The sequence below is a fragment of the Aulonocara stuartgranti genome, assembly GCF_965226115.1.
Source record: "Aulonocara stuartgranti genome assembly, chromosome: 3".
NCBI classification, from domain to species: Eukaryota; Metazoa; Chordata; class Actinopteri; order Cichliformes; family Cichlidae; genus Aulonocara; species Aulonocara stuartgranti.
In genome coordinates this window covers 74,439,127-74,455,898 of record NC_138941.1, presented here as the reverse complement: position 1 = coordinate 74,455,898, position 16,772 = coordinate 74,439,127, and the positions used below count along the sequence as shown (strand labels likewise).

General features: G+C 44.0%; 1 protein-coding gene across 1 annotated transcript in view; it reads right to left on the bottom strand.

Annotated features, from left to right (window-relative positions):
• Positions 1–13,740: 13,740 nt before the first annotated feature.
• Positions 13,741–16,772, bottom strand: part of ephb4b (eph receptor B4b) — a 230,111-nt gene continuing 227,079 nt past the window's right edge. Inside the window, exon 22 of the mRNA XM_082528365.1 lies at positions 13,741–16,712. Coding sequence (XP_082384491.1) covers positions 16,607–16,712 — 106 coding nt within the window. The 3' untranslated portion in view covers positions 13,741–16,606. The remainder of the gene's footprint in view (positions 16,713–16,772) is intronic.

The following is a 16,772-nucleotide window of genomic DNA, read 5'->3' as shown; positions in this document are numbered from 1 at the left end:
GTGATGCTTCAGTGCAAAAATTGTGACTTTAAACTGAACGGCGCACCCTGGTGGCAATGCTGTTCACGATGAAAGATGAAGTGGCTTTTGAGGGGCTTGGAAAGTTTATAGAGGCTTGAAATTTGGCACACACCTCCAATGTGACGAAGTCTTTGTTGTTATGTGATCATTTTCATTGAATATCCCAAAATGGCTCCACAGCGCCCCCTACAAAATTTCAAAACCACAGCCCCAGCTCTGTGTTTTATGTATGAATCTGAAACCTGGTAGGCTTATAGGAGATATCAAGATGTACAAAAAAGTCTCTTGGAGCAATATCCCAAATCCAACAGGAAGTCAGCCATTTTAAAATTAATGTGCAATTTTGGCGACATTTTCTCCTCTTTTCAGGCTTCATACTTTGACGAACTCCTCCAAGGGATTTCATCATATCGAACCATTCTCCAGTGTGTGGAATCTAAAGACCTTTGTGATGTTAAATTGCGAAGCTTTTTACGTCCAGGGAAACGGGGTGGTTATGGCGGCATGTAGAGTTTCAATCACTCGCCAAAACGCTGTAATCTGCTGTCACTCAAAAACACAATGTCCAATCTCTCCCAAACGTCTCAGGTGTGATGAGACTCAAGCTTGGAAGTGTTTGTTATGCCATTTGTCAGTAATGGTTAGAGTGCCACCTAGTGGGACGACTATAATGATGATTGAATGAGATGAAATGTTAGCTGGTGGTTAAATGCATGAATTCCATCAATGTGACATCAGATCGGACGTGCTGGTTGTAGGTGTTGGGCGTGGCTCGACGCGATGGGGTGCGAGGGCCCTCATAACGCTGCTTGCAGCTTTAATTATTATTATTATTATTCAGGCAAAACAAGGGCCTTTTTGAGGGCCTAAACATGCTCAAAAACTCATGAAATTTTGCACACATGCCAGGTCTGGTGAAAAATTTTGTATTTTAATGGTTTTACATATGAGCACTGGGAAATGGCTCTACAGCGCCACCTATGCCTTGTTAAATGCAGCCCTACGACCACATGGTTTGAGCTACATGTATGAAATTTGGCACACATGTGTATCATGCCAAGACGAACAAAAAAGTCTGTGGGCCCATTGACGCAAACCCAACAGGAAGTCCGCCATTTGGAAGAGAAGGTGACATTTTGGCTCTAATTTTGCCATTTCCATGCCTCGAACTTTTGCGAACTCCTCCTTGGGGTTTCATTTCATAACCTTCAAATTTGGACAGTGTCAACTACACCCTTGTGCCATGTTAAATTGCGGAGCTTTTGAGTTTTCACAATACTATGAGGCCGTGGCGCCATGGCGAATTTCGATGACTCGCCATGAAAATCTTATTGCCTCTCATTTTGTCATACATTTTCTGACCTTGACCAAAGTGAACACATATGATAAGGCTCCACCCCTGAACATATTTCAACTGCCATATTTGACCTCAAGGACAGCGCCACCTAGTGGGAACAGGAAATGTCATGTTTTACACTTTGGGGTACAGTATAGTAATGGGTGACATCTGCAGCCTCAAATTTCTCCAGGAAAGCCTTAAGGAGTTGGTCTTGGGTTACAGTGAAAACTGTGAGTTTTCGCGAAAGGGTGTGACCCCAGCAGCATGGCGAACTTTGATGTCACGCCATGAAGAAACAAATTAGTATAACTCAATGAAATCCAGTCTGATCAGTACCTGACTTTACAGGCATGATGTCAGACCCGCCCTGAACAGATTGATGTGCCCATTGTCGGGAATACGGACAGCGCCACCTAGTGGCAACAGGAAATGTCATGGCTTTAATTTTGTTGTACTGATTTTCACAGGTTCATCGTGGCCACCTCAAAAGCGGTGAATATCACCATCAGTCCCTCGTGATGCTTCAGTGCAAAAATTGTGACTTTAAACTGAACGGCGCACCCTGGTGGCAACGCTGTTCACGATGAAAGATGAAGTGGCTTTTGAGGGTCTTGGCAAGTTTATAGAGGCTTGAAATTTGGCACACACCTCCAATGTCACGAAGGCTTTGTTGTTATGTGATCATTTTCATTGAATATCCCAAAATGGCTCCACAGCGCCCCCTACAAAATTTCAAAACCACAGCCCCAGCTCTGTGTTTTATGTATGAATCTGAAACCTGGTAGGCTTATAGGAGATATCAAGATGTACAAAAAAGTCTCTTGGAGCAATATCCCAAATCCAACAGGAAGTCAGCCATTTTAAAATTAATGTGCAATTTTGGCGACATTTTCTCCTCTTTTCAGGCTTCATACTTTGACGAACTCCTCCAAGGGATTTCATCATATTGAACCATTCTCCAGTGTGTGGAATCTAAAGACCTTTGTGATTTTAAATTGCGAAGCTTTTTACGTCCAGGGAAACGGGGTGGTTATGGCGGCACTTAGAGTTTGAATCACTCGCCAAAAAGCAGTAATCTGCTGTCACTCAAAAACACAATGTCCAATCTCTCCCAAACGTCTCAGGTGTGATGAGACTCGAGCTTGGAAGTGTTTGTTATGCCATTTGTCAGTAATGGTTAGAGCGCCACCTAGTGGGACGACTATAATGATGATTGAATGAGATGAAATGTTAGCTGGTGGTTAAATGCATGAATTCCATCAATGTGACATCAGATCGGAGGTGCTGGTTGTAGGTGTTGGGCGTGGCTCGACGCGATTGGGTGCGAGGGCCCTCATAACGCTGCTTGCAGCTTTAATTAGGGCCCGAGCACTGAGAGTGCGAAGGCCCTATTGTATCTGCTCCGTTTCTTATTATTATTATTATTATTATTATTATTATTAGGGCCCGAGCACTGACAGTGCGAAGGCCCTATTGTAATTGCTCTGTTTATTATTATTATTATTATTATTATTATTATTATTTCGGCAAATGAATTGGCCGTTTGAGGGCCTAAACATGCTCGAAAACTCATGAAATTTTGCACACGCGTCAGGTCTGGTGAAAATTTACGTATTTTAATGTTCTCAGACATGGCCAGGGAAAATTAGCTCAGTAGCGCCACCTAGAAAAATGAAAAACGCGAGCCCCCGGTATGGGTATGACCTATAAGTTTGAAAGTCGGTACACCTATATAACGTTCAGAGTCGAACAAAAAAGTCTATTATGGCAATGTCCTAAACCCAACAGGAAGTCCGCCATTGTGGAGTGAAGGTGACATTTTGGCTCTGATTTTACCATTTCCATGCCTCGAACTTTAACGAACTCCTCCTTGGGATTTGGTCCTATAAACTTCAAATTTGGACAGTGTCAACTATACCCTTGTGCCATGTTAAATTGCGGAGCTTTTGAGTTTTCACAATACTATGAGGCCGTGGCGCCACGGCGAATTTCGATGACTTGCCATGAAAATCTTATTGCCTCTCATTTTGTCATACATTTTCTGACCTTGACCAAAGTGAACACATATGATAAGGCTCCACCCCTGAACATATTTCAACTGCCATATTTGACATCAAGGACAGCGCCACCTAGTGGGAACAGGAAATGTCAGGTTTTACACTTTGGGGTACAGTATAGTGATGGGTGACATCTGCAGCCTCAAATTTCTCCAGGAAAGCCTTAAGGAGTTGGTCTTGGGTTACAGTGAAAACTGTGACTTTTTGCAAAAGGGTGTGACCCCAGCAGCATGGCGAACTTTGACGTCACGCCATGAAGAAACAAATTAGTATAACTCAATGAAATCCAGTCTGATCAGTACCAGACTTTACAGGCATGATGTCAGACCCGCCCTGAACAGATTGATGTGCCCATTGTCGGAAATACGGACAGCGCCACCTAGTGGCAACAGGAAATGTCATGGCTTTAATTTTGTTGTACTGATTTTCACAGGTTCATCGTGGCCACCTCAAAAGCGATGAATATCAACATCAGTCCCTCGTGATGCTTCAGTGCAAAAATTGTGACTTTAAACTGAACGGCGCACCCTGGTGGCAACGCGGTTCACCATGAAAGATGAAGTGGCTTTTGAGGGGCTTGGAAAGTTTATAGAGGCTTGAAATTTGGCACACACCTCCAAATGGATGTAGGCTTTGTTGTCATGTGATCATTTTCATTGAATAGCGCGAAATTGCTCCACAGCGCCCCCTACAAAATTTCAAAACATCAGCCCCAGCTCTGTGTTTCATCTATGAGTCTGAAACCTGGTAAGCTTATGGAAAATATCTGGATGTACAAAAAAGTCTCTTGGAGCAATATCCCAAATCCAACAGGAAGTCAGCCATTTTAAAATTAATGTGTAATTTTGGCGGCATTTTCCCCTCTTTTCAGGCTTCATACTTTGACGAACTCCTCCAAGGGATTTCATCATATTGAACCATTCTCCAGTGTGTGGAATCTAAAGACTTTTGTGATGCTAAATTGCGAAGCTTTTTACGTTCAAGGAAACGGGGTGGTCATGGCGGCACGTGGAGTTTCAATCACTCGCCAAAAAGCAGTAATATGCTGTCACTCAAAGACACAAAGTCCAATCTCTCCCAAAGGTCGCAGGCGTGATGAGACTCGAGCTCGGAAATGTTTGTTATGCCCTTTGTCTATAATGGTTAGAGCGCCACCTAGTGGGACGACTATACTCATGGTTGAACCAAATGAAATGTTAACTGGTGGTTAAATGCATGAATTCCATCAATGTGACATCAGATCAGACGTGCTGGTTTTAGGTGTTGGGCGTGGCTCGACGCGCCAGGGGTGCGAGGGCCCTCATAACGCTGCTTGCAGCTTTAATTATTATTATTATTATTATTATTATTATTCAGGCGAAACAAGGGCCTTTTTGAGGGCCTAAACATGCTCAAAAACTCATGAAATTTTGCACACATGCCAGGTCTGGTGAAAAATTTTGTATTTTAATGGTTTTACATATGAGCACTGGGAAATGGCTCTACAGCGCCACCTATGCCTTGTTAAATGCAGCCCTACGACCACATCGTTTGAACTACATGTATGAAATTTGGCACACATGTGTATCATGCCAAGACGAACAAAAAAGTCAGCGGGCCCATTGACGCAAACCCAACAGGAAGTCCGCCATTTGGAAGAGAAGGTGACATTTTGGCTCTAATTTTGCCATTTCCATGCCTCGAACTTTTGCGAACTCCTCCTTGGGGTTTGATTTCATAACCTTCATATTTGGTCAGTGTCAACTACACCCTTGTGCCATGTTAAATTGCGGAGCTTTTGAGTTTTCACAATACGGTGAGGCCGTGGCGCCATGGCGAATTTCGATGACTCGCCATGAAAATCTTATTGCCTCTCATTTTGTCATACATTTTCTGACCTTGACCAAAGTGAACACATATGATAAGGCTCCACCCCTGAACATATTTCAACTGCCATATTTGACACCAGGGACAGCGCCACCTAGTGGGAACAGGAAATGTCATGTTTTACACTTTGGGGTACAGTATTGTGATGGGTGACATCTGCAGCCTCAAATTTCTCCAGGAAAGCCTTAAGGAGTTGGTCTTGGGTTACAGTGAAAACTGTGACTTTTCACGAAAGGGTGTGACCCCAGCGGCATGGCGAACTTTGATGTCACGCCATGAAGAAACAAATTAGTATAACTCAATGAAATCCAGTCTGATCAGTACCAGACTTTACAGGCATGATGTCAGACCCGCCCTGAACAAATTGATATGCCCATTGTCGGAAATACGGACAGCGCCACCTAGTGGCAACAGGAAATGTCATGGCTTTAACTTTGTTGTACTGATTTTCACAGGTTGATCGTGGCCACCTCAAAAGCGGTGAATATCACCATCAGTCCCTCGTGATGCTTCAGTGCAAAAATTGTGACTTTAAACTGAACGGCGCACCCTGGTGGCAACGCAGTTCATCATGAAAGATGAAGTGGCTTTTGAGGGGCTTGGAAAGTTTATAGAGGCTTGAAATTTGGCACACACCTCCAAATGGATGAAAGCATTGTTGTTATGTAACCATTTTCCTTGAATAGCGCAAAATGGCTCCACAGCGCCCCCTACAATATTTCAAAACATCAGCCCCTGCTCTGTGTTTCATCTATGAGTCTGACACTTGGTAAGCTTGTGTAAGATATCAAGATGTACAAAAAAGTCTCTTGGAGCAATATCCCAAATCCAACAGGAAGTCAGCCATTTTAAAATTAATGTGTAATTTTGATGACATTTTCCCCTCTTTTCAGGCTTCATACTTTGACGAACTCCTCCAAGGGATTTCATCATATTGAAGCATTCTTCAGTGTGTAGAATCTAAAGACCTTTGTGATGTTAAATTGCGAAGCTTTTTCCGTTCAGGGAAACGGGGTGGTCATGGCGGCACGTAGAGTTTCAATCACTCGCAAAAAGCAGTAATCTGCTGTCACTAAAAAACACAATGTCCAATCTCTCCCAAAGGTCGCAGGTGTGATGAGACTCGAGCTTGGAAATGTTTGTTATGCTATTTGTCAATAATGGTTAGAGCGCCACCTAGTGGCATGACTATAATCCTGGTTGAATAAGATGAAATGTTAGCTGGTGATTAAAAGCATGAAATCCATCAATGTGACATCACATCGGACGTGCCGGTTTGAGGTGTTGGCAGTGGCTCGACGTGCCGGGGGTGCGAGGGCCCTCATAACGCTGCTTGCAGCTTTAATTATTATTATTAGGGCCCGAGCACTGAGAGTGCGAAGGCCCTATTGTATCTGCTCCGTTTCTTATTATTAGGGCCCGAGCACTGAGAGTGCGAAGGCCCTATTGTATCTGCTCCGTTTCTTATTAGGGCCCGAGCACCGAGAGTGCGAAGGCCCTATTGTATCTGCTCCGTTTCTTATTATTATTATTATTATTATTATTATTATTCACCCCAAACAAGGGCCTTTTTGAGGGCCTAAACATGCTCAAAAACTCATGAAATTTTGCACACATGCCAGGTCTGGTGAAAAATTTTGTATTTTAATGGTTTTATGGCTCTACAGCGCCACCTATGCCTTGTTAAATGCAGCCCTACGACCACATCGTTTGAGCTACATGTATGAAATTTGGCACACATGTGTATCATGCCAAGACGAACAAAAAAGTCTGTGGGCCCATTGACGCAAACCCAACAGGAAGTCCGCCATTTGGAAGAGAAGGTGACATTTTGGCTCTAATTTTGCCATTTCCATGCCTCGAACTTTTGCGAACTCCTCCTTGGGGTTTCATTTCATAACCTTCAAATTTGGACAGTGTCAACTACACCCTTGTGCCATGTTAAATTGCGGAGCTTTTGAGTTTTCACAATACTATGAGGCCGTGGCGCCATGGCGAATTTCGATGACTCGCCATGAAAATCTTATTGCCTCTCATTCTGTCATACATGTTCCGATCTGGACCAAAGAGCACACATATGATAAGGCTCCACCCCTGAACATATTTCAACTGCCATATTTGACATCAAGGACAGCGCCACCTAGTGGGAACAGGAAATGTCATGTTTTACACTTTGGGGTACAGTATAGTGATGGGTGACATCTGCAGCCTCAAATTTCTCCAGGAAAGCCTTAAGGAGTTGGTCTTGGGTTACAGTGAAAACTGTGACTTTTCGCAAAAGGGTGTGACCCCAGCAGCATGGCGAACTTTGATGTCACGCCATGAAGAAACAAATTAGTATAACTCAATGAAATCCAGTCTGATCAGTACCAGACTTTACAGGCATGATGTCAGACCCGCCCTGAACAGATTGATGTGCCCATTGTCGGAAATACGGACAGCGCCACCTAGTGGCAACAGGAAATGTCATGGCTTTAATTTTGTTGTACTGATTTTCACAGGTTCATCTTGGCCACCTCAAAAGCGGTGAATATCACCATCAGTCCCTCGTGATGCTTCAGTGCAAAAATTGTGAGTTTAAACTGAACGGCGCACCCTGGTGGCAACGCTGTTCAACATGAAAGATGAAGTGGCTTTTGAGGGTCTTGGAAAGTTTATAGAGGCTTGAAATTTGGCACACACCTCCAAATGGATGAAGGCTTTGTTGTTATGTAACCATTTTCCTTGAATAGCGCGAAATTGCTCCACAGCGCCCCCTACAAAATTCCAAAACCACAGCCCCTGCTCTGTGTTCTATGTATGAGTCTGAAACCTGGTAAGCTTATGGAAGATCTTAAGATGTACAAAAAAGTCTCTTGGAGCAATATCCCAAATCCAACAGGAAGTCAGCCATTTTAAAGTTAATGTGTAATTTTGGCGACATTTTCCCATCTTTTCAGGCACCGTACTTTGACGAACTCCTCCAAGGGATTTCATCAGATTGGACCGATCTGCAGTTTGTGGAATCTAAAGACCTTTGTGATGTTAAATTGCGAAGCTTTTTACGTCCAGGGAAACGGGGTGGTTATGGCGGCACTTAGAGTTTGAATCACTCGCCAAAAAGCAGTAATCTGCTGTCACTCAAAAACACAATGTCCAATCTCTCCCAAACGTCTCAGGTGTGATGAGACTCGAGCTTGGAAGTGTTTGTTATGCCATTTGTACATAATGGTTAGAGCGCCACCTAGTGGAACGACTAACTAATCATGAATGAATGAGTTGAAATGTTAGCTGGTGGTTAAATGCATGAATTCCATCAATGTGACATCAAATCGGACGTGCTGGTTTTAGGTGTTGGGCGTGGCTCGACGCGCCGGGGGTGCGAGGGCCCTCATAACGCTGCTTGCAGCTTTAATTATTATTATTATTATTATTCAGGCGAAACAAGGGCCTTTTTGAGGGCCTAAACATGCTCAAAAACTCATGAAATTTTGCACACATGCCAGGTCTGGTGAAAAATTTTGTATTTTAATGGTTTTACATATGAGCACTGGGAAATGGCTCTAGAGCGCCACCTATGCCTTGTTAAATGCAGCCCTACGACCACATCGTTTGAGCTACATGTATGAAATTTGGCACACATATGTATCATGCCAAGACGAACAAAAAAGTCTGTGGGCCCATTGACGCAAACCCAACAGGAAGTCCGCCATTTGGAAGAGAAGGTGACATTTTGGCTCTAATTTTGCCATTTCCATGCCTCGAACTTTTGCGAACTCCTCCTTGGGGTTTGATTTCATAACCTTCATATTTGGTCAGTGTCAACTACACCCTTGTGCCATGTTAAATTGCGGAGCTTTTGAGTTTTCACAATACTATGAGGCCGTGGCGCCATGGCGAATTTCGATGACTCGCCATGAAAATCTTATTGCCTCTCATTTTGTCATACATTTTCTGACCTTGACCAAAGTGAACACATATGATAAGGCTCCACCCCTGAACATATTTCAACTGCCATATTTGACACCAGGTACAGCGCCACCTAGTGGGAACAGGAAATGTCATGTTTTACACTTTGGGGTACAGTATTGTGATGGGTGACATCTGCAGCCTCAAATTTCTCCAGGAAAGCCTTAAGGAGTTGGTCTTGGGTTACAGTGAAAACTGTGACTTTTCACGAAAGGGTGTGACCCCAGCAGCATGGCGAACTTTGATGTCACGCCATGAAGAAACAAATTAGTATAACTCAATGAAATCCAGTCTGATCAGTACCAGACTTTACAGGCATGATGTCAGACCCGCCCTGAACAGATTGATGTGCCCATTGTCGGAAATACGGACAGCGCCACCTAGTGGCAACAGGAAATGTCATGGCTTTAATTTTGTTGTACTGATTTTCACAGGTTCATCGTGGCCACCTCAAAAGCGGTGAATATCAACATCAGTCCCTCGTGATGCTTCAGTGCAAAAATTGTGACTTTAAACTGAACGGCGCACCCTGGTGGTAACGCGGTTCACCATGAAAGATGAAGTGGTTTTTGAGGGGCTTGGAAAGTTTATAGAGGCTTGAAATTTGGCACACACCTCCAAATGGATGAACGCTTTGTTGGCATGTGATCATTTTCATTGAATAGCGCGAAATGGCTCCACAGCGCCCCCTACAATATTTCAAAACATCAGCCCCTGCTCTGTGTTTCATCTATGAGTCTGACACTTGGTAAGCTTGTGTAAGATATCAAGATGTACAAAAAAGTCTCTTGGAGCAATATCCCAAATCCAACAGGAAGTCAGCCATTTTAAAATTAATGTGTAATTTTGATGACATTTTCCCCCCTTTTCAGGCCTCATACTTTGACGAACTCCTCCAAGGGATTTCATCATATTGAAGCATTCTTCAGTGTGTAGAATCTAAAGACCTTTGTGATGTTAAATTGCGAAGCTTTTTCCGTTCAGGGAAACGGGGTGGTCATGGCGGCACGTAGAGTTTCAATCACTCGCAAAAAGCAGTAATCTGCTGTCACTAAAAAACACAATGTCCAATCTCTCCCAAAGGTCGCAGGTGTGATGAGACTCGAGCTTGGAAATGTTTGTTATGCTATTTGTCAATAATAGTTAGAGCGCCACCTAGTGGCATGACTATAATCCTGGTTGAATAAGATGAAATGTTAGCTGGTGATTAAAAGCATGAAATCCATCAATGTGACATCACATCGGACGTGCCGGTTTGAGGTGTTGGCAGTGGCTCGACGTGCCGGGGGTGCGAGGGCCCTCATAACGCTGCTTGCAGCTTTAATTATTATTATTATTATTATTCAGGCGAAACAAGGGCCTTTTTGAGGGCCTAAACATGCTCAAAAACTCATGAAATTTTGCACACATGCCAGGTCTGGTGAAAAATTTTGTATTTTAATGGTTTTACATATGAGCACTGGGAAATGGCTCTAGAGCGCCACCTATGCCTTGTTAAATGCAGCCCTACGACCACATCGTTTGAGCTACATGTATGAAATTTGGCACACATATGTATCATGCCAAGACGAACAAAAAAGTCTGTGGGCCCATTGACGCAAACCCAACAGGAAGTCCGCCATTTGGAAGAGAAGGTGACATTTTGGCTCTAATTTTGCCATTTCCATGCCTCGAACTTTTGCGAACTCCTCCTTGGGGTTTGATTTCATAACCTTCATATTTGGTCAGTGTCAACTACACCCTTGTGCCATGTTAAATTGCGGAGCTTTTGAGTTTTCACAATACTATGAGGCCGTGGCGCCATGGCGAATTTCGATGACTCGCCATGAAAATCTTATTGCCTCTCATTTTGTCATACATTTTCTGACCTTGACCAAAGTGAACACATATGATAAGGCTCCACCCCTGAACATATTTCAACTGCCATATTTGACACCAGGTACAGCGCCACCTAGTGGGAACAGGAAATGTCATGTTTTACACTTTGGGGTACAGTATTGTGATGGGTGACATCTGCAGCCTCAAATTTCTCCAGGAAAGCCTTAAGGAGTTGGTCTTGGGTTACAGTGAAAACTGTGACTTTTCACGAAAGGGTGTGACCCCAGCAGCATGGCGAACTTTGATGTCACGCCATGAAGAAACAAATTAGTATAACTCAATGAAATCCAGTCTGATCAGTACCAGACTTTACAGGCATGATGTCAGACCCGCCCTGAACAGATTGATGTGCCCATTGTCGGAAATACGGACAGCGCCACCTAGTGGCAACAGGAAATGTCATGGCTTTAATTTTGTTGTACTGATTTTCACAGGTTCATCGTGGCCACCTCAAAAGCGGTGAATATCAACATCAGTCCCTCGTGATGCTTCAGTGCAAAAATTGTGACTTTAAACTGAACGGCGCACCCTGGTGGTAACGCGGTTCACCATGAAAGATGAAGTGGTTTTTGAGGGGCTTGGAAAGTTTATAGAGGCTTGAAATTTGGCACACACCTCCAAATGGATGAACGCTTTGTTGGCATGTGATCATTTTCATTGAATAGCGCGAAATGGCTCCACAGCGCCCCCTACAATATTTCAAAACATCAGCCCCTGCTCTGTGTTTCATCTATGAGTCTGACACTTGGTAAGCTTGTGTAAGATATCAAGATGTACAAAAAAGTCTCTTGGAGCAATATCCCAAATCCAACAGGAAGTCAGCCATTTTAAAATTAATGTGTAATTTTGATGACATTTTCCCCCCTTTTCAGGCCTCATACTTTGACGAACTCCTCCAAGGGATTTCATCATATTGAAGCATTCTTCAGTGTGTAGAATCTAAAGACCTTTGTGATGTTAAATTGCGAAGCTTTTTCCGTTCAGGGAAACGGGGTGGTCATGGCGGCACGTAGAGTTTCAATCACTCGCAAAAAGCAGTAATCTGCTGTCACTAAAAAACACAATGTCCAATCTCTCCCAAAGGTCGCAGGTGTGATGAGACTCGAGCTTGGAAATGTTTGTTATGCTATTTGTCAATAATAGTTAGAGCGCCACCTAGTGGCATGACTATAATCCTGGTTGAATAAGATGAAATGTTAGCTGGTGATTAAAAGCATGAAATCCATCAATGTGACATCACATCGGACGTGCCGGTTTGAGGTGTTGGCAGTGGCTCGACGTGCCGGGGGTGCGAGGGCCCTCATAACGCTGCTTGCAGCTTTAATTACAGCTTGTTTCACAGATAACGCCTTGTTTTCTTTCTCATTGTGTTTTGTTCTGCAGATCAGTCGGGGAAACATGACATCATCAGGCTGTTTGGAAATATTTTCTGATTAAAATCAGATTAATTGAACCTGGTTTCATTAAATATTCACATCACTGTTCTGAGGCGTCGTCATATATTTAATCTAAGTGTCTTTGTTCTTTTTTTAGATCCACATATTATGATATAATGATGTGACAGAGTCAGAAAGCTAAATGTGCACAAAGATCGTAAAAGAAATTCTGCAGGAAATAAAATGTAGTTGAAAGGAAATGAAATCTCGAGTGAAACGGGGAAAGGCTCTCTCATAAACGTTCACCTCGGGCAGATTGTTCCAGAGCCTCGGCCCCTGGTCTTCAGCGGCGCCCCAAAACAGGCTGAAGACATCTGCCCGAGGATTTAAAGGTATGTGCTCTTAGTGAGAGGTCAGAGCTGCAGCTCAGAGTGAGGCCACGAGCGGCCTTAGAAGTGATCGATATCAAAATCGTTAAAACGATCCTGTGTGTGAAACGTTCCTAAGACGACTGCATCAGTTCCTGTTAGATCAGGTAAACCAGATGCTGGGACGTGTGATATGACCCAGCAGGATGAAGCCGATGGCAGAATGTAACCATGAACTGCAAGAGTCTGTTAACCATGAAGTACCAAGGTGGCGTCATTTTGTCTGCAGAGAAGTGAAGCCGAGCTTACTGCGGAGTACCTAAAACTACCCAATCACAGGGTTGGGTTAGATTCCCTTTATTATTATCTACACTCTACAGAATGATCTCCTTGTTACCTGGTTGCGTGACTTGAAAGAACAACATTCAAAAACCAAAATCCCGTCTTCTAACGGGATAAACCCGCTCTAATCCAAACCCAGCCCTCTGACTCAGATGCTCTAAACTCATAATTACAACGATTCATACCTAACCTTAACCTGTAGCTCGTCTTAAAGCTGGCCCACCTTTGGGTTTGATCTGCCGAGCGCCGTGTTCTTACGCTCCCATCGGGGGTTTAACCTGCTGAGCCTGGAGTCGATCTATCCCGTCTCATCTGGAGCTTAAATCAGGCCAAACCACGTTTCCTTCCCGACCTCTGCGAGCTCAAAACAACCCGTCCTCTGATATCTGCGCGCTAACGTATTTGTCACTGACGGTGACTCAGACGTAACACGGCTACAAAGAGGCGCCTGAGTTTGGTTTTACTTCATAAATAACTGGAACCGTTTGGCACAGTAAAAGTTTTCTCCTGGTTTTAACGTAAAGCAGACAGACAGGCAGCAGACGTGTCGTCGGGCATCTTTATTGGAGTTTTCCCTCGCCCAGTGGACATCCTTCTTTATGACAACATTATTAACAATAAAAATATTCTCATACATTAGTGTGGACGTATAAAAGGCAGAGCTGAGTTCACAACATTCAAAATTACGCATTTAAATAAAATTTGTTTCCCAAAACAAAGTGTTTACATTTGTCTGTCCAATGAAAGTGGATCGATGGTGGACTGCCACTGACTCAAACTCCCATCATGCAACACTGTGACTTACAGAAAGGAGGCATGACAAAGAGGAGCTGTTATTGGCCCGTTAGTGCTTTGACTGGCAGGTAATGGACCAATGAACCAGTTTATGCGATTCAGTAAAAATACCATTAGAAGTGGATTACTCAGACTTTTCATGGTGATTCAGTCCTGATGATCAGAACTCGGATGACAGAAGGTTTACTGGATGTTTCAGCCTCCAGCTGGAGGCCCACCAAAGTATGTCGGCAGCTCCTTTTGGCAGTTTCATGTTTTCATCCATCCAAAAGTCCCACCCTATAACCGAAGGATCTACAGCAGGGGCGGGGAACTCCAGGCCTCCCTGCAGGTTTTAGATGTGTCTGATTTTAATGGCTAAATTAGCTCCTCAGCATGTCCTGAAGTTCTCCAGAGGCCTGGTAACGAACTAATCATGTGATTCAGGGGTGTTGACCCAAGGTGAGATCTAAAACCTGCAGGACACCGGCCCTCGAGGCCTGGAGTTGGCCACCCCTGATCTACAGCCAACAATCCCTTCTTTTTGTTCTATATTTCAGTCAGCTCTGATCTCAGAGGCCTTTTCAGTCTCGTCTGTTCCTACCAGGTTACTGCTCTGCAACGACAGGATACGAGACTTATCGTGATGTTCAAAAATGTAACACCTGTTATATTCTGTTACCCAACAGCTCCTTTGCATGCATGCAAACCTCTGCAGAAACACTGCAGTGGACAATCTCCTCCAGGTCACATGATTAGTTCGGTGGTTTTAACTGGCTGATCATCGTCTGCTGGAGTTACACCTGAGACGATGACCACGATGGTGGCTCTGTGAGGAAGGTGATGGCAGCGTTCAGGTATTTCCTGTCTGTGAAGCATCGCTAACAAACACTGCTCCTCACATTAATGAGTGTTTGGCCGGAGAACAGAAGAGACTGAAGAGGCAAACTGCCAAATGTTGGCCTGATGGTTAATGTTAGTGTTGTAAAAGTGGAAGAGCTGGTTTGTGGGCCGCCGTTAAACATTTATGTAGCGAGGCAGACGCACAGTCTCGCTCCAGTGGGCAGATGTGATCTTTGGTCCTGAACCTGGATCGTCTCACTCGCCTCCGTGAAAGCTAAGGCAGATTGCTTTTATACGTTTCTCTTCAGAAAGTGAAGACGACGTTTCGCCTGAAATGTAGGTTTACTATAAAAACTCTGATCTCCTGCTTTGTGTAAAAATACGATCAAATATCAGGTACAAAAAAAAAAGTGCTACGATACAAAACCATCAATAGTTCACGATTAAACAAAAAGATGTCTGCTGTAGTCCTCAAACGTAGTCCTCGTGTCCAACACTGAAGCTTTGAATGGCTTTTCACTTCCTGTGGAAAATGGTCTTAAAACATTAAACCTGCAGTGGCTTCATCCCAACACGTGAAAGGCTGATAAATGACAGTCACGTACGTTTAGGCCACAGGGAGCTGAGTCTATAAAGGGGAGATCATGTAGATGATGGATGCCTTACAGCTGGAGGACAAAATACACTTGAGTACGTTCACAACACAGAAACCCACTACAGGTGGGCTTCGATCGTTTGTAGGCACCGAACAATTTAAAAAACTTTCAGTCTGATTGAGAAAACTACCGTGTGTACAGTTAAATACTCCCACATGACTTCCCTTAATCCAGAGAATTTCAGCACCCGATGAGTCACATTTGGAGAAGTTCTGGTCTGAGCAGGGAGCGAACATTCCCAAAGACTTCCTTGAAAAGTACACCGGTGTTTTCTGAGGCAACCCAGAATATTCCTCACAGATTACAAACAGTATGATGCTGAAACTTTGCTAGAACATGCTGACAGGTCACATCACGAATCCCTTCAGATGGTCCTGAACGCTGGTGTGGAAATAATCCCACTGAGAGGGAGATTACCGACCGGTGCGTTGGAATTCCCGCATGTCCCACATTCCCAAGATGTCCTTCAGAAACACGTGTGTTCAGATTCCTGCTTGAAGAAACTCAAACACCGTCCACGTCACCGTAAAACCCGTTCGGCTCATTTTAAAAGGCTCTGAGGTCTGTGCGGTCACAGTGGCAGCATCCTGCAAAGGGTTTGTTTCTTCTACAGGAAGTACAAACCAAAGTATCCTGCTTGTGTTTCCAGCAGAATTTAGTCATTTTCTGCCTGTAATTTTTCTCTCTTGGTGTTTCTTCAGTGGAAAATCCTCCTGCCCTGGAAATCCAGCCATCAAACAGGCTGGGAAAGCTATGCTCCCAGCAAGGGGCGGAGCTTAGTCTTTACAGTGGAGGAACATCCAATCAGAAGAGTCCACATAAGGAATAGTTTCCAAAGTCTTCCAACATCCTTTCTGTGCTGGATGCTGATTGGCTGATTTCTGTGAGCTCTGCTGTTCAGAGTGGATTTAAAAAAACAAGCAACCTCGGGATGTGGTTCAGCGAGACGAGCCAATAGAAATCCTGAGGTTCAACCAGCCCGTCAAAGAATAGTCATCTCATTCCTTCGTTCTGATTGGTTGAAACTGCATCAGTTAGTGTTTCAGGCTGTAAAGCGTTCCCATTGGCTGGATCGGGTACAACGGTGGACAGCGTCAGGGTCATTTTGAGTGTTGTGCTGTGACCAGGCTGCGATTGGTCAGTAGAGCATGGTGGGTGGAGCTTTGTGTATCCTGAGCGTCTGGATGGAGGAGAGTATCTTCTTCTGGTGCCCTGCGAGGGTCACGCCCACTCTGAGGAGGTCTCTATGGAAACAGAAAGAGGGTGATGCAAATAAATAAATACAAATATAGAGCTTGGTTTCC